The sequence below is a fragment of the Elephas maximus genome, chromosome 13, assembly GCF_024166365.1.
Source record: "Elephas maximus indicus isolate mEleMax1 chromosome 13, mEleMax1 primary haplotype, whole genome shotgun sequence".
Lineage (NCBI taxonomy): Eukaryota > Metazoa > Chordata > Mammalia > Proboscidea > Elephantidae > Elephas > Elephas maximus.
Genome location: NC_064831.1, coordinates 65,323,940 through 65,342,345, shown reverse-complemented (window position 1 = coordinate 65,342,345; position 18,406 = coordinate 65,323,940). Strand labels below are relative to the sequence as shown.

General features: G+C 41.9%; 1 protein-coding gene across 3 annotated transcripts in view; it reads left to right on the top strand.

Annotated features, from left to right (window-relative positions):
- The window catches only part of SIN3A (SIN3 transcription regulator family member A), a 72,886-nt gene that overhangs the window by 41,788 nt on the left and 12,692 nt on the right, over positions 1 to 18,406 (top strand). For all 3 annotated transcript variants that reach the window (XM_049852658.1, XM_049852657.1, XM_049852656.1), the window contains 8 exons: positions 2,132 to 2,221; positions 4,656 to 4,774; positions 5,350 to 5,560; positions 5,861 to 5,977; positions 8,330 to 8,568; positions 10,051 to 10,234; positions 11,157 to 11,730; positions 14,322 to 14,491. In XM_049852658.1, the coding sequence (XP_049708615.1) occupies positions 2,132 to 2,221; positions 4,656 to 4,774; positions 5,350 to 5,560; positions 5,861 to 5,977; positions 8,330 to 8,568; positions 10,051 to 10,234; positions 11,157 to 11,730; positions 14,322 to 14,491 (1,704 nt within the window). The remainder of the gene's footprint in view (positions 1 to 2,131; positions 2,222 to 4,655; positions 4,775 to 5,349; positions 5,561 to 5,860; positions 5,978 to 8,329; positions 8,569 to 10,050; positions 10,235 to 11,156; positions 11,731 to 14,321; positions 14,492 to 18,406) is intronic.

Sequence of the window (18,406 nt, the reverse complement as noted above, 5' to 3'; positions counted from 1 at the left end):
AAAGCATGTTTACGGCTGGATTCTGGATATTTGGAATGAGTTGGTATATGTCACGAAAACTCAGTGCAAAGTTTCTTATCTGGCTTTGCAAAAGAACGTTAGACTAACTCTAATTGCTTAGATTACTGTACTTTTTTTAGTTCCTCCTGGTTTTCTCTGTATTTTCCTTTTTTGTTACTAGCTGTCATTTATTTTTTTTCCTTGCTGCCAAGAGTTTCCAAGACTTACTCAATTTTCCCCTCTTGTGATTTGATGTTTTAAATCTGCCTTGTCCAAAGATTGGAAACCCTGGTGGTGTAGTGGGTAAGAGCTATGGCTGCTAACCAAAAGGTCAGCAGTTCAGATCTACCAGGTCCTCCTTGGAAATTGTATGGGGCCGTTCTGCTCTGTTCTGTAGGGTTGCTAGGAGTGGGAATCGACTCGATGGCAGTGGGTTTGGGTTTTTTTTTGTGTGTGCTAAGATTATTGAGCAAGTCAGTGATCTCTCGAGGTTCTCCTGTGCTTTGTGAGATCTCTTTGGTCTAGAGGCTTCTTCTGCCCAAGGTTCCTTGTTGAGTTGCCAGATCTTATATCATCTTAATCTCCATGGCAGGACCTTTTGGCTATAGCAGAGGGGGAGGTCTTAAACTGCCACCAGTGAGGTATGGCGTGTTTATTTTTAAGAGCAAACACTGGTGATCTACCGCAGAAAGCTAAGCTTCCTGTCCTTTTTGAAATAGTGCATCTGTGATAGGAGAGAGCTAGGTGTATGGACTGAACACTGCTTCGGTGCATTCTAAATTAGTATGTAATGTGGAAGAGATAGACAAGTCTGCGGAATTTAAAGATAACAAAAGCAAGTGGGATTTTCTAACAGTAAGAGATAAATGGTGAAGAAGTGAATAACTACAAAGACTGACATGTTAGGCATTACTGGCACTTTTGAAGGACCCTGCTTTTTAGTGTTTGTGTAAAGGTTTCTCCTTTTGAAATCACATTGAACATGGGTAATGGTTGATATTTTTTCACGTTAGTAGTAAAAATCAGTTCCACAGATATGCTCCACCCTTGAATTGGCCTCGTCCACACTTGATTACCCACAGGTGGAAGCCCTATCTTGGGGGCATGCGGTGCCTCACCTACTTTCTCCTCAGGCAGTGTAAGCAGAGGCTGTGGCTCCTAAGAGAGTGTACTCTGAGATCCCAAAGGTAACTGTGCTGGTTCTCACGGTGCTTGTGTGTTCCTTCACAGATAGTTGAGAAGTGGTTTTTTAAAAAAGTAAAATCTTGCTTGTCAGGGTTCAGTCATGGTCTGGTCATTTCCTTTAAAAGAGCAGTCTTAATTAGTCTGAATGGATGTTGCTGACACGACAGGAATAACTGTTCTTTCTGTTAGAATAGGAAAATAAACTGCTTTTCTCCCCCATGAAAATTTTTAATTGAATTACTGGCAGAGTTTAAAAATTGATTTATATACACTCCAGGCAGCGTACTCCAGCTCTTTTTTTTTTTTTTTTTTTAATTCAGATTACATTTATTTATTTTTGGATATTGTGGTTTGGGTGAAAGTTTACAGAGTAGATGAGTTTCCCATTCAACAATTTATACACATATTTATTTTGTGTAATTAGTTGCAATCCCTCAATGCGACAGCGTTCTGTCCCCTTTCTCCCTGGGTTCCCTGTTTTCATTCACTTATCTTTCCTGCCTTAGGAACTTAGTTTTTGGGCACAGGCTGCCCTTTTGGCCTCGTATGGTTACCAATACTTTTTCTGTCTCTACCAGCTAGGAAAACAAAGTAGTGGCATTAGGTTCCAGAAAAAGCTGTTTTTGGCCCACAGAAAAAGTAAGGAAGGACATTAATTCTAAAAGTTTTTGACCGGTAATGCTGTGAGCATTTGTGTAGAGAACATATCGGGAGTAGAATGGCGAGCCTCTGCTGGAGAAAGAAACTGTGACAGGCAAATTGAAATAGAGAAGAAGCGTGGAAGTCTTTCAGGGTGTAGATTGAGTTAGTTGCATGAATTCTCTCATTTGCTCCACATTATCAGTCAGCAGTGGTCAGCGATGGAACCATTGAATACAGATGAAAATGAAATGTTGAGAAGCCCACTGTCTGAATCTTACGTGTTTGTATTTTTCCTTTTTTGTAGAAGAAACCCAAATTGCTCAGCCTAAAGGATTCCTCTATGGCAGATGCCAGCAAGCATGGTGTAGGAACTGAATCTTTATTTTTTGATAAGGTGAGTCATGGGTGAATTAGATTTGATATCAGCCATCATTTTCTTTTAAAAAGAAAATCACCTCCACCCCCAAGAAGGGTTTATTTTAGAAGCGTGAAACCGATTAGGACTTTGTACTTTCTAGCATAGTTTCCAAATTGTAAATTCTTTCAATCTTCTAGAACTGTAAGCAAAACTAGAGGCATGGTAGCATTCTCCTTTGCTTTGGGTGGTAGTTTGTAGCAAAATACAGCCTTTCCCGCTTTTTTGAAAAGATGTGTGATGTTCCTCTGGAATGATGTTTGGAGTTCTCTGTTGTAGATATCCAGGTCTGTACAATGGAGAGTGTTGGTGCTTACACCAGTTGTTGGGGACTTAAAATGGCTTGTAATCTTCTAATTGCTGTGATACATAATTTGCAGTATGCACAGGTAGGATTCGTGGGGGTTCTGATTTGTATGTTTTCGAAGCTCCCCAGGTGATTCTAACGAGCACAGGAGTTGAAACTGCTGGTGTAAACGGTGTTGTGCGGTATTAGGTTGGCTCTCCACCTGTGTCTGAAGGCAACGTGGCCATTAGCAGGCTACTTTCATCAGGGTAGCTGGCAACTGTTGGGCTTCTCCTGAACCCATGAATCAGCCCGGATTGATCTGGCGGTGATTGACCTGCTCTTGCACCTCTGGCTTTTTGCAGGACAAGTGATTTAACATCTCTATGATTGTTTATCATGCCTCCAAAAGACAGGCTGCCCTGATCTCTCTGCCTGCTGTGCCTGTGTGAGCTATCCTGAGAAAATAGTCACAGTCCCTGATTCTGACTTGAACCATTTCTAAGGGCTGCCTGGGCACTTGGTATTTTAAGGCAAATGTATAAGTCAAGGTCACAACCATCAAATGGCAAGAAAAGAGTGGAAGAGGGGCACTGTTAAAATTAAAAAAGAATTAAGAAATATATTAGCCAAATGCAACATGCAGACCTTGTATGGATCCTGATTTTGAAAACCAATTTTTAGAAGATGTTTATTAGATAACTCAGGAAATTTGAACAGATTCAATATTAGATCCTATTAAGGAATTAAAAATATATATATTAGTAATTTTAAGAGTAATGGTTTTTTTTAAAGAGTGCTTATTTGTTAGAGATACATACTGAGGTCTATATAGGTGAAATGTCTGGGATTTGCTTTAAAATTCAGTGGTGGAGGAAATGGGTAGAGAGGAAACAAAATTTACTATGTATTCATCACTGAGGTTGAGTAGTACATGGGATTCATTAGACTGTCTACTTTTATGTATGTTTAAAAGCTAATAAAAAAATTAAAAGTAAATAAATATGGTTTATAGTACAAAAAGTACAAGTGCTCTTTCATCTTTAGCTTTAAAAGGACATATGCCAGTATCTAGAATAAGCAAATGTATAGAAACAAAAATTCAAATTCATTAGTGATTACCAGGGGCTGGGGGAGGGGATAATGGTGGGAGTTCTTTAAGGGGAACCGAGCTTCTGTTTGAGGGGATCCAGAAACATTTGGAAATGGATAGTGGTGATAGTAGTACAACCTGGGGAGTATAATTAACGTCACTGAATTATGCTCTAAAAATGATTAAGTGGCAGACTTTCTGTTTTACATGTATATTACCACCATAATATTCTTTTTAAGTGTGTATTCCATGTGGTATCTACCAGTTGATAGTTAGGAAAAGTATTCTAGAGCCTGGAGTGGGAGTTGTTGATTTGGTGAGAGCCTTCAATCCCTACTACAGTACCACAATGCTAAAGATTTGTGAAACTGAAGCTCCAGATTGGTCATCTATCCAGGCTAGTTGTATTTTGTTTACGGCATTGAACATTTAAAAATTTTTTGATGCTAAAGTGATCAATATTGTAAATGGAGGAAGGGAAAGATCATTGTGAGGGGACAGAAATATTTTAAAAGATTTATTATTCGAGATTACCAGAGTTTGGAAACATTGTTAACCAAGATCCTTGCTGTAAATACCTGTTAAGAGAGGCAACAAAACTTGGGTAACTCTGATATGGTTTGGAGAATAAAGCATGTGAGATGGTAAGAGTCTTACCTACTCTAGGATCTCACTGTTTAAATTTTTATTATGGAAAATTTTAAACGTATAGAAGAGAATAATCGAATGACCCCTTATCCAGCTTCAGTATTTCCAGGCTCCTAGCCAGTCTCTTTGTTCATGTGTACTCCCACCTACCACAGATGCTTGGGAGACAGTCTGAGATATTACTACCTCCGTAAATATTGTAGTAGTTTTCTCTTTAAAATGACTCTTTTTTTTCAGATATAGTCATTATCACACCTGAAAAAATTTACTCTGATTCTTTAGTATCCTCACATATGTCAGTTCGTGTTTCCCAGTTTTTTTTAAAGCAACGCAGGATCTCTTGATTCTTCCACTTAACTGTTTTATTTTTCGGTTGTTTCCATAAGGTCCGAAAAGCTTTGCGAAGTGCAGAGGCTTATGAAAATTTCCTGCGCTGTCTTGTTATCTTTAACCAGGAGGTGATCTCTCGATCTGAGCTAGTACAGCTAGTCTCTCCCTTCCTAGGGTAAGTGGAATGAGGGGCTTAGCCCTGTTATAGGATATGGAGGCGAGGGAAAACCCACTTGGTTTGTGAGTGTATGAGAAGCAAAGTTAATTGAATTGGGTCCACCGACTTGTAAAATGTCAGTGTTAAAAGAGTCCTCCTAGAAGTCTTCTAGTCCAACTCTGGAGATAAGAAAATAGAAAGGGATTAAAGTTCCTGTTGACTGCTGGCCAGGACTAGTGGTGTCCTCATCTGCTGACCAGTGCTTCCTGTATCCCAAGATTCTAGAATCTTGACTGTATTTCACAACCTAAGAATTAACTGAACACTGAAGCAGTGTTCTCGATCAGAAGTATGGCTGGTTATTGCAGCTCTTCCATCACCATCATAATTGATCTGAGAGCATTCTATAGGAAAAGGGGAAACCAAATGTTCAGAGGCGGTGCTTTGAACTGCTTTGGCAGGAAATAATAACTGTCATTAGAACTTGCCCCTGGTAGCAGAGTTCCGACCCAGCACCAAGTGGTGGTGGGCATATCTCGGGACAACTGCCTCGTGCTTCTCATTGCTTACCAGTTTTTGGTTTGATTCTTTAGGAAATTCCCTGAGTTGTTTAATTGGTTTAAAAACTTTCTGGGCTATAAGGAGTCTGTACATCTGGAAACCTTTCCAAAGGAACGAGCTACGGAGGGCATTGCCATGGAGATAGATTATGCCTCCTGTAAACGGTTGGGCTCCAGCTATCGAGCCCTCCCAAAGAGCTACCAGCAGCCCAAGTGCACAGGACGGACTCCTCTCTGTAAAGAGGTAAGGCCTTCCCTGGTAAGGATCAGCCCTGAATCCTCAGATTCCTCCAGAAGGGAGCAGTATGGGGATTTTATGTGAATGGGTGGAGAATTTATGTAATGAGATCAAGACTCCTCTCTTTTTTCAAAAGAAAATGTCACCTATGTTCCTGAACCTTTTTCTTACCAATACCCTTTTGTAAACTTGCTGAAGGTGAAACTTAGAGTGATGTTAGCTGCAGAGCAATGTTTCTCCCACCCTCTAGACCTTTGTTTTGTCTTTTTATTGAGAATGCTTTTCAGTCTCTTCTTCTCCCCACAGGTTTTAAATGATACCTGGGTTTCCTTCCCTTCATGGTCTGAGGACTCTACCTTTGTTAGTTCCAAGAAGACACAGTACGAAGAACATATCTATCGTTGCGAAGATGAGCGCTTTGAGGTACAAGCTCCTTTTTCTTTAGACCCAAACCCAAAAACCCAGTGGAAAATAGATGCCAAATGAGAAGGTATCTCAGATATCTCTCTGTGAGGGTTGTCTTTTTAAGACTGAAGAGCTCTTGACATTTATAGGATCACTTCCTCTTGTGATATATGCCTGTTGTATTTAACATGCTTTACAAATTTGTTGAATGTATTAGTAATTTTATAACAACTGTGATTTATCTAGGCCACTTGAACAGAAATTGTCCATTGATAACTGAATAATAATCCTTTGAATTTTTAAAGATTTTTGTGCTCAAGCTTTATGTGATGTATAAAACTATACCTATAAGGTTTTCTTGAAGCTAGTTTTAATTATTTTAAGGTCTGTGTGTATTGTTGTTCTTAGTGCAGGTATCGTAGTTAGCAAACCAGGTCTGTGAGAACTGGACTTTTTCTCTCATATTTCTGTATTGATTTGGCTTCTTTTGAAGAAAGTTAGATTAGGGACTTTATTTTAAAGTAGTTGGGAAGGGAAAAGCTGGAGTGAATAAATGAGTTGGTAGAGGTTTTTTTTTTGTTTGAGGATGCACTTATATCAGGAGGGGAATTAAACTGAACAGTTGGCTCAAAATCCCCAGTGAGTATGAGTGACTAATTCGTTGATATCATCAACAAAAAGGGAATACTAAGTGTATCCAAAGAAGTAAAATGATGTGTGTCCTATTTAATGTATTTACTATATTAAACTGGCTGTGTTTCATATGGATGCGAGACATCTTAAACTCTTTTTTTTTTTTTTTTTTAATTCATACTGATTTAGTTCTCAGCAAGTTTACCCCTTTCACACATCCTTCAGCTGTTTCTAGTTTTGAATGAAGAGCCACTTGCTACGTAGCTACTGGCTATTAATTGGCCATCTCTGCCCCAGTGTTTGAGGAGTTGCAACCATTTGCAGAAAATGAAATCATGGCAAATGTTAACTCCCATGGGAAGTTTGATCAGGCTAAAGGAAGCATTTCGTTTTTACCTGTGTTTAGTAATGTTAGATAGATGAGCTTGGCATCTTGTCTTGACCCAATGGCCCTGTTCTCTCTCAGCTGTTACACCTGCAAATGGGAGGCAACACCCTCATTTACCAGTTGTGACTACAAAAGTAAAGATGAAAGAAGTGTGTGTCTGTGTGTGTATGCTTAGAAATTGGTGGGATGGGCTCCTTCAAATGGGTTTTAGCTTAGGTAATGCTGCAGTACAGAAAATCCCTAAATCTCAGTGGCTTGAAAAAAGAAAAGTTTATTGTTTGGCCATACTGCATGTGCCCTGCTGTTTGACAGAGGACTCTGCTCATCAGGATTACTTGGGGACCCAGGCTGACAGAGTGCCACCATCTTGCACATTGTCAGTAATTAGAGGGAAGAAAAAGCTCAGAAGGGTCTCACACCCTTAAATGTTCCAGCTTAGAAGTAACATACAGTGTCTACTCACCTCTTCACAACTCATTTGCCAGAACTAGTTACATGGCCCTCTCTAATCACAAGGAGCCAGGAAGTTCAGTCCGTCATTTGTCCATAACTGCGGGAAGAGGGGGAAGACCAGAAATATTTTACAAAACATTATGACTGTCAACAGTCCCAAAGCTAGAAAACCTAGGGAACGCTGTTTTGCAGACGTTTGGTCATTGGTCTTTGAGACTGCTCATTTGTATCATTTTTTGTATCTTAGAGAATCTTGTCAGTGTTAAGGCTAGGGGAAGAATTATGGACTCAAAGTCATGTCCTTAACCAGGTCAGAAAATTAGTGCCAGTAGTTCAGTAAGAATTTAAATGGTTACCCACAGGACATTGAACTCCTTAGGACTGATGGTCACTGCTCTTACTACTATTGGATGTGGGACCAGGCTATTGAAGGTTTTGAATAGCTTCAGCTACCCAAAAAAAACTTACCCACAAGGCTTATTTATCCTTTTAAGTGTTTTGTTATTGTTTGTAACAGAGCTTAGCAGTCAGGAGAATTCAGGGAAAAGGGTCATTAAGGTTACCTCCTATTAGGCCCCTCTGGCAGTCCTAGCCAAAGCACACCGTGGTAGTGGTTGAGATAATAACTACCATTTAGCCATCATTTATCGGATGTTTGTTACGTGCTAGGCATTGTGCTGTACACTTTATGTGGATTATATCATTAAATCTGTAGAACACCTTATGTGAGGGTAGGTGTTGCGATCCTTGTTGTACTGATAAGGAAACGGTCTTACATGGCTAGTAAGGCAGAGCCAGGATTCAAATCCAGGGAGTTTGACTCCCGAACTTCTCCTGCTGACCACTGTGGTAGTCTCCTTTGGAGGCCTAAGCGTGCTTCTTGTCTTCCTCTTTAGCTTGATGTAGTTTTAGAGACCAATCTGGCAACAATCCGGGTTCTGGAAGCAATACAGAAGAAGCTTTCCCGCTTATCTGCTGAGGAACAAGCCAAATTTCGCTTGGACAACACCCTTGGGGGCACGTCGGAAGTCATCCATCGAAAAGCACTCCAGAGGATATATGCCGATAAAGCAGCTGACATCATCGATGGTCTGAGGAAAAACCCCTCCATTGCCGTCCCAATTGTCCTTAAAAGGTACGTGAGTGAGTGTGTCCGCAGTGCTTTAGTGTGCTTTGTGACAGATTCAGTGTCCTTTTGAACAAGGCTCTCATTTTCGATCTAGTTGTCCAAAGAGACCTTCGTTTCTTCCCTACCCTGGTTGTTGGAAATCAGGTGCAGAGTGGGATAGTGGAGCTTCATGATGGACTTCTGTGTAGCCAGCCATTGAGAGTAGACCTTGAGAAGTCCATACTGTCAGACCTGGTATGAACCATGACCCAAGAAGGTAGACACTTCTGAATTTGTAACACATTAAATCTGTAGCGTGTCCTGTGTGTTTGAAGGGGAGGGTAGTTTTAAATATAAAAAAAGAACAGACAGCCCCCCCCCCGCCATGTTCCTGCCACTGGGCACAATTGTTAACATCTTAGTTTGTTTTTTAATAAGAAAAATTACTGTCTTTGTAAAACTGATACATACTCACTATAAAAGAGTTCTGCATTACCAGTTTTACCAGCAATATCTTACTTCTTTCTCCTAACAACGCTTTATGTCAATCTGAGGGGTAGAGGGGCGTTTGTACCCACCTAGAGCCAGGAAATCCTGTTGGGGTAGCGATTAAGTGCTACAGCTGCTAACCAAGAGTTCAGCAGTTCAAATCCGCCAGGTGCTCCTTGGAAACTCTATGAGGCAGTTCTACTCTGACCTATGTGGTCTCTATGAGTTGGAATCGACTCGATGGCAGTGTGTTTGGTTTTTTTGTTTTTTTTTTTTTTGGTAAGGCCAGGCATCAAGTAGATAGGAGGCCAGAAACCAGACTGAGCCCCAGTGTTACTCTAAGTCCACGGTGCCGTTAACTGCACTGTGAACTCTTGCTGAGAGCTGGGTCTTCTCTCATTTCATCTGGCAAAAATGTTTTACTGTTTGCTGCACAGTTCCACAAATGCTGAGATTTTATTGTTCCTCCCAGTAGTATTTAACTTTTAACCTTTGAAATGTAGACTCTTTTTTAGTTCTGGTGCTGTTTTTTATTTTTACTCTAATATTCTCTCCTGGGACATCAAGATCAATTCTTATCTGAACTTCTCAAACCGTGTCCAAAGGAACATCACCGTGCAAATTCTCTGCTCTTGGCCTTTTGCGTTCACATTAGCATAGTACATGTTCTGAGAAGTCCTAAACCCACCACCAACGACTTAACTTTGTTTTAGCTGGCCAAGGAAGAGAACCCTTTTTTCAAGGAGTACTTATATCTAAAGGGTATACTGTGGAATGCTGTTTGAGAAATAATTCTAGGTAAGATTTCTGACTTGGGACAAATTATGTCCTGAATGAGCAACTTTGCATGTATAAAAGTTCAGTACAGATTTGGTAACGTTTATCCCAAGTGGTCAATAATTTCGACAGGCCTTGTGTATCTTTTGACTTTTGAAATAAAGTAGCCTGGCTTATATCTCACTTCTAAACCCCCTGAATCTCCCGATGTTGTTGTTTCTGTCCCTCTCCTCACCTCACTAGGTTGAAGATGAAAGAGGAAGAGTGGCGAGAAGCTCAGAGAGGCTTTAACAAGGTGTGGAGGGAACAAAATGAGAAATATTATTTGAAGTCTCTGGACCACCAGGGCATCAACTTTAAACAGAACGACACCAAGGTCCTGAGGTCTAAGAGCTTACTCAACGAGATTGAAAGTATCTATGACGAGGTGAGCTGGGGGTTTCTACATCTGGGAGAGAACTCTGTCACCTTTATGTTCAGCATAGCTTTGATTCTTGGGAATTCCCTTTATCATATGAAGATGAGACCCTCTAAGACCTGTTGATTCTTGCTTCATAACTGTTATAACCTTTTCTATTCTTGATCCTGCCATCTCCTTTATACCTAAGCTGTTAGACTAGTCTAATTTATCATCCTAGTTTCAGTTTACACCGCCTGCCTCCCTCCCCACCCACCCCCCCAATTTAGTTCCCTTGAACAATACCTTGTCTTCATATTTACCGTCTCAGCTTTCTGCAACTTAAAAATTGTCATTGATTCCCAAACTCACTCTAATCTTTGTTTATTCAGCACACTTACCAGGACTATATAAAGAAACTAATTCTGTTTTCTGTGAGCTCACAGTCTTAGAGAGGGGATGGGTAGAAATATAAATACAGTGCAATTGAGAATTCCCAGAAGTGGTGTGATCCTGAATTTCAGACATACAAAAGGAGAGAGAATAGTAAACCAAGCTCTCATGTAAACTTAAATAATCATCCATGTTTTGTCAATTTTGCTGTATTTGTCAACACCCACACTCTACCCTGGAAGTATTTTAAAGTAAATCTCAGACTTCATATCATATCCTCTGTAAGGAATTTTTAAAGATGATCTCAATTCTGTCCCATTGTTCCTATCAGCCGCCAGAGTCTGGTGCCAATATTTTGGCATCAGACCGATCTCTTACATTACTATTGTGTTAACTGGAAGAGGCACCAAAATTATGAAGATCAGGTCCTAATTTTTGGATTGGAAAAAATCCATCACTGTGGTTAATAATGGTGTGTACTGCTGGTGTCGCGTCGCAGTCTGTGTGTCGTTGCCCTAAACATGTCCAGTGATACTTTGCCGTCTCTCTCTCCCATCAGAGGCAAGAGCAGGCTACAGAAGAGAATGCTGGTGTACCAGTTGGCCCCCACCTCTCACTTGTCTATGAGGACAAACAGATACTGGAGGATGCCGCTGCCCTGATTATCCACCATGTGAAGAGGCAGACAGGCATTCAGAAGGAGGACAAGTATAAAATCAAGCAGATCATGCATCATTTCATTCCTGACCTGCTCTTTGCTCAAAGAGGCGATCTCTCAGATGTGGAGGAAGAAGAAGAAGAAGAGATGGATGTAGATGAAGCCACAGGGGCAGCTAAGAAGCACAACGGTGTTGGGGGCAGCCCCCCTAAGTCCAAGCTACTGTTTAGTAACACAGCAGCTCAAAAGTTAAAAGGGATGGATGAAGTGTACAACCTCTTCTATGTCAATAACAATTGGTATATCTTTATGCGACTGCACCAGATCCTCTGCCTGAGGCTGATGCGGATTTGTTCCCAAGCTGAACGGCAAATTGAAGAAGAAAACCGAGAGAGAGTGTGGGAGCATGATATGCCAGGCGTACGGCGAGACAAGAGTGACAGCCCTGCTATCCAGCTACGTCTCAAAGAACCTAGTGAGTGCCTAGGTTGACTTAGAGAGGGTGTGTGGGGTTGAGGACTTCAGGGCCTAGTTAGACTTAGGGTGGTTTTTTTTGTGCATAGAGTACAGACTGTAGAGCCAGACCAGGGTTCAAGTCCTGACTCTGAAATTTACTGGTTGTATGAGCTTATTTAAACTCTGAACTTGTTTACCTGTAAAATGGAGGTACTGGTTGTTAGCTTGTGGGGTTATTAGGAGAATTACAGAAAATATGTAAGGCACCTTACTCAGTGCTTCGAATACAGATGCCCACTCAGTGGTCGGTACTGTGAGCACCAGGGAGGCAAGTATCAGTTGCTGTCAGTTTCCCAAATGACAGTTGTCTAGGTTATTGTGGTGTTTCCAATAACAGAGAAGGGCTAAAATGTCACAGTCGATTCCACTTGGTGGCAGACCATAAATTCCTAGTTTTTCATGCCTAAGACATGTGAATTTTCTCAGGTATGTTTGGTCAGGACTTCTCTTGAACCAAGAGGGTTCATGGCTCATTCCTAATAAATAGAAAAAATTATGGAAGGGAGATTGGAATTCAAGAGGTGGTGTGCAAGATGAGTGTGTAAGAACAAGTTATGAAGAGAACATGTGAGTGAGACACAACAGAATGAAGATAGAGAACTGAGGAAAACAAAAATAAGTGAGATGAAAGTTAAAGGAAGCTACTATATATACTTTAAGTAATTCCGTGCTTCCAGATGAGTTAAATTCATAATTAGTAGTTGAGCTGCGAGTGAAATGGTTTTTCATAAAACCTTTCTTCTAGGCTTTTGAGAAAATAGCCAATCTGTGAAGTGAATTCTTTTTTTTTTTTGAAGTGAAGCTTATGTAGGAAGCCCAGTGTGGCCCTAGCTTGCGTTCTGTATGTTGAAGAGCTAATGACTCTGGGAGTAAATTTTAAAAGCCTTTGTTTATATTGGAAACCGTGGTGGCATAGTGGTTAAGTGCTACGACTGCTAACCAAAAGGTTGGCAGTTTAAATCCACCAGGCAGTCCTTGGAAACTATGGGGCAGTTCTGCTCTGTCCTATAGGGTCACTATGAGTCATAATCAACTCGACGGCAGCGGGTTTGGTTACAGGTTTGCCTATATTAGCCCTAGCTTGAGAACACGAATTCTGGACCTCAGTGTGATAATTCCATCTGCTTGGGTAGAAATTAGAGATAATTAATTAGATAATGTCCTAATCCTGGCTTAACCACTGACTTAACTTGGTTTGACACTACATAGTTTGGTCTTCAATGATAAAGCCAACTCACATACTGATGAGAACTCATGTGGACAAGTCTGTGGTTTGGGCTTATAACTTTATTTTGGCATAAAGGCAGTTTCATGATGACATATTTCTGAGACCCACATCTGTGCTGTGGCCTGAACAAGGCGATACTATGTGATGAAACTCAAGCCAGTTGCTTATTTTACACAATAACTGCCCTGTTTGACCTGTCTTTAATGAGTTCATCACACTTCAGATAAACGGACTTGGGTTTTGCTCTTTTTTTCTTTAGTACAAACCCTACAAATAGGGTAGCCAATTAGTTAATGAAGAAGCATTCTCTTTGTAATTTTTTTTGTCATTTTAGTGAATTTTTTACTGAAATGTAACATACGTACAGAAAAGCATACAATTCAGAATTGTATAGCTCAGCAAACTTTTACAAAGCGAACACACCTCTGTAACAAGAACTCAGGTCAAGAAATAGAACATAATGGCCACCCCCAATAGCCCCCCATCCCACCCTGTGTCCCTTTCCAGCCCCTAATGCTCCAAGGATAACCACTGCCTTGATTTCCAACACTGAAGAGATTGGATTTGCCTGTTTTTGAGCTTTACGTAAATGGGTGTTATTTTTATTAAGCTAAAGGCAGTCCTTTCACCACTAGTTGCCAGATGTCTCTTTATCAACTAATAAGATTCACTCTAGCTGGTGATTGAAGTGATTCATGTGCAGCAGGCACCGATCATTTTATGCAATTTGTGAGGTACAATGTTGAGAATCCATTTTTAAACAAAAGGACTTTGACAAATGCAGATTACTTCATTATTCATAGGGGATTTAATTTGCCCTCCTAGTTTTTGTTCCCAAGCAGTTTCCCTGTGCTAGACTATGGCTGTCTGCTTTTCCTCATCTGCACTTTACGCTGCGTTAAAATAGCTTCATGAGCAAGTGATCCATGTGTGCAGGCGGAGAGATTAGGTTCCTCTCTCAGCCAGGGAGCCGACAACTTTCTGAAGGACTTTTTTCTTCCCTGGGATATTTTGCCCTCCTTCTGTGCAGAGCCCAGCAGCACTGTAAGTAAGTGTCTCCGTAGCCTGGTCAGGCAGCGTGTTAGAGGCTGCTGTCAAAGTTGCAGAGTCAGTCTTCCCTGATAGACGGGGCTGGTGGTTGTAGCCACCTGTCAGATTTCATCTCTGTCTGCAGTGGATTGAGTGGGTATGTTTTGAATATCGAGTGTTCATCTTTCAAGTGCTGGTTAGGCCAGCTGTGGGATTTGCCCTGCCCTCTGTCCCGACCTTTTTTTTTTTTTTTTGAGCAGAGTAAGGCCTCACCTTTCCAATCTCTCCCACAGTGGATGTTGAGGTAGAAGATTATTACCCAGCTTTCCTGGACATGGTGCGGAGCCTGCTGGATGGCAACATAGACTCATCACAGTATGAAGATTCGTTGAGAGAGATGTTCACCATTCACGCCTACATTGCTTTTACCATGGACAAACTGATCCAGAGCATTGTCAGACAGGTGAGGGGGATGGTAGAGGCTAGGGCTGTTGAGGGAAGAACTCCTTACCTAGACATTTGGGTCAGGCGAAGAGAACGGGCAAGATTCCTGTGGGAAAAGGAAAGGCAGTTTTCTTATATAAAAATGTTTATGAACATATAGTTCTGTGGATGTGGGGAGGGCCTCATGAAATGTCTGATTTTCCATGTTGACCAACTAGGAGTATTTCAGCTACGAAATTGGCTTTTTTTTTTTTTTTTTTTCCCCCTCTATCAGTATGTCCTCACAGCAGTATGAGCCTACCTGAGACCCAATGTTTTCCCCCTTTCTTGCTGGCTGCCTATAGAGAGAGCCATGGTCCTGGCTCCAACTCCCTGCCCTACTGGCCCTTAACTGTCCTCAGGGAACATAAACTGGCCCACTCTTATCTGCCAGGAACAAGCACACTGTGCAGAACATTTCCTCTTCTGTAGCTGCTGGTAATTCCGTATACATTCCTTGTTTGATACCTGAAGCTCTTTGTATGGAAGGATTTTGTATAACATCTTTTACAATGCTTTGCCCACCTCACTCATCTGAGTTAAAGTTCTGATTGGTTTTATGGCTTGTTCTCTGGCACCCTGGGAGTTTGTAAATATGTTGTTTATATAACAGCTCTGATATTATTTATTAACAGTAATAGCTTGTAGCAAAGAGGTTTGTACTCCTTTGCCTTGAGTTCTGAACTCCAACAGGAATCAGAGGTGTTAGTGCACTACTTCTTTAAAGTGAGAATTTGTAAAAAGAAAAGTCTTAATTCTAGAGTCCACACTGCCACTTGGAAGGAAAAGGCTTGTTGCTTGGTGCCTTCCTGGGCTGACATAGTGAATTCTTTGCATAGTACCTATGCTTTGGCCTTGGATTTGGAGCGGTGCATGCCTCTGCCTCCCTCTGTGTCTACTCAGGAATGAGGGAGAGCTGTTCACACAACAGGCAGATAGTTGCCCTGAAAGTCAGGGACGCTCTCAGACCTCCCTGGAAAGGTCTCAGTGGGACGGACAGAAGTTGTTATACGGATACAAGCAGTTATAGTCATAATTGTTGAGAGACTGATCCCTGCTAACGTACCCTATATGTATGTAAAATACAGACTCCAGCTATCTCATGCTTATGGTTCAGCTTACAAGTTTGACTGCTGCTGCTGTGGTAGGAGCAGGCTTTCACATCACCAGCATGACAACAGTAAACCTAGCTTACTGTTTATAAGCCTGATATTGGTTTTTGAAACAATAAGTATAGTCTCTCTTTGATTCATAATATATACTGTCCCAATTTTTTTTTTTTTTTTTTAATGGAAATAGAGGTTCGATTCAGACAGCCCAAACCCAGTGAGTTTTTAAAACATGCCCAGGCTTCCACTGGAGGCATAGCTTCTTTTATTCTCATCTCATTTGGTGTCTCACCCCCCACCCTCCCCAGCTCATTGGTGGCCCTTCTCATCATGGTCTTCTAACTCCCACCAAATGGCTGGGTAGGGCTATGCAAATGAGGTGCTTGTGGCCCACCAAGGGCATTGAAAAGTTTGCTAATAATGCAAATAAAGGTACATAGCACTGTTGTGGGGTGGGGACCATGCAAATAAGGTGTTTGGAACCCTGAGTAGGGGATTGGTCAGTTTTGCCATCCTATTAGGCTTAAAATGAGCCATCCCAAAAGCGGACAGGGGGGACCTCATTACCACCAAGAAAGAAAAGCTAGGAGTGGAGTGCATCCTTTGGAACCAAGATCCCCTGTGCTGAGAACCTACTGGACCTGGGAGACAGAGCTGTAACAATGGAAGCAGTGGCAGAGAAACAGTGGCAGCAGAACAAGGAGATTACGAGGTGGGCTTCCTGGCCCACAGAGCGAGAAAGCTGAGTACCATCAGGCAGGAGGCTTGCTGGCCAAGTGGGCTGTCTCCAGGCACTTGGTGGAGCAAGGCTTGCCAACCCTCAGAGCTGGAGAGCTGAGTGCCTTTGGGCGGAGGCTTGATGGTGGGCACTTACCCATGGAGCTAAAGAGCTTCGTAACACTTAATCCAAGCAGAGCAGAGGCTGGGTTGGCCCAAACGGCTGAGGGCCAAGGGCCAGGGAGAGGCCTTGGGCACAGCCAAGATCCTGTCCTGACCGAAGAAGTTTATACTGAGTTGTTCCATATCCAGAATACCTGTTACTTTCCTGATAAATGCATAGTTGTGAGTATTGTCTGTGAGGCCACTACAGTGAACTATCAAACCCAGCAGAGAAGCAGAGACTGCCAAGAGAGAGATGGCTGGTGTCAGAATTGGTAAAAAGCTTGGAGAGAGGAGGTATGTCTGACCTCTGCTTCACAGGAATCAGCCTTGGGCTGATGCTGTTGGTAATTCTCTCTCCCCTTTGTGAAGTTAGAAGAGGTCTGATGTCCCTGCCACGCCATTTTTTTTTTCTTTTAATAATTTTTATTGTGCTTTAAGTGAAAGCTTACAAGTTAGTCTCTCACACAAAAACCCATATATACCTTGCTACACACTCCAATTACTCTCCCACTAATGAGACAGCCTGCTCTCTCTCTCCACTCTCTCTTTTCGTCTCCATTTCACCAGCTTCTAACCCTCTCCACCCTCTCATCTCCCCTCCAGGCAGGAGATGCCAACATAGTCTCAAGTGTCCACCTGATCTAGGAAGCTCACTCCTCACCAGCATCCCTCTCCAAGCCATTGCCCAGTCCAATCCATGTCTGAAGAGTTGGCTTTGGGAATGGGTCCTGTCCTGGGCCAACAGAACACCATGACCGCTGGGGTCCTTCTAGTCTCAGTCAGACCATTAAGTCTGGTCTTATGAGAATTTGGGGTCTGCATCCCACTGCTCTCCTGCTCCCTCAGGGGTTCTCTGTTGTGTTCCCTCTCAGTGCAGTCATCGGTTGTAGGCGGGCACCATCTGGTTCTTCTGGTCTCAGGATGATGTAGTCTCTGGTTCATGTGGCCCTTTCTGTCTCCTGGGCTCGTAATCGCCTTGTGTCCTTGGTGTTCTTCACTCTCTTTTGATCCAGGTGGGTTGAGACCAATTGATGCATCTTAGATGGCTGCTTGCTAGCGTTTAAGACCCCAGACGCCACTCTTCAAAGTGGGATGCAGAATGTTTTCTTAATAGATTTTGTTATGCCAGTTGACTTAGACGTCCCCTGAAACCATGGTCCCCAGGACCTCTGCCCCTGCTACACTGGCCTTCGATGCATTGAGTTTATTCAGGAAACTTCTTTGCTTTTGGTTTTGTCCAGTTGTGCTGACCTCCCCTGTATTGTGTGCTGTCTTTCCCTTCACCTAAAGTAGTTCTTATCTACTATCTAATTAGTGGGTACCCCTCTGCCACTGTCCATCCCTCCCTGCTCTCATAACCGCAAAAGAATGTATTCTTCTCAGGTTAAACTATTTCTCAAGTTCTTACAATAGTGGTCTTATACAATATTTGTCCTTTTGCAGCCGACTAATTTCACTCAGCATAATGCCCTCCAGGTTCCTCCATGTTATGAAATGTTTCACAGATTCCTCACTGTTCCTCACTGTTCTTTATCGATGCGTAGTATTCCATTGTGTGAATATACCATCATTTATTTATCCATTCATCCGTTGATGGGCACCTTGGTTGCTTCCATCTTTTTGCTATTGTAGACAGTGCTGCAGTAAACATGGGTGTGCATATATCTGTTTGTGTAAAGGCTCTTAATTCTCTAGGATATATTCCAGGGAGTGGGATTGCTGGATCGTATAGTAGTTGTATTTCTAGCTTTTTAAGGAAGTGCCAAATCGATTTCCAAAGTGGTTGTACCATTTGACATTCCCACTAGCAGTGTAGAAGTGTTCCAATCTCGCCACAGCCTCTCCAACATTTATTCTTTTGTGTTTTTTGGATTAATGCCAGCCTTGTTGCAGTGAGATGAAAT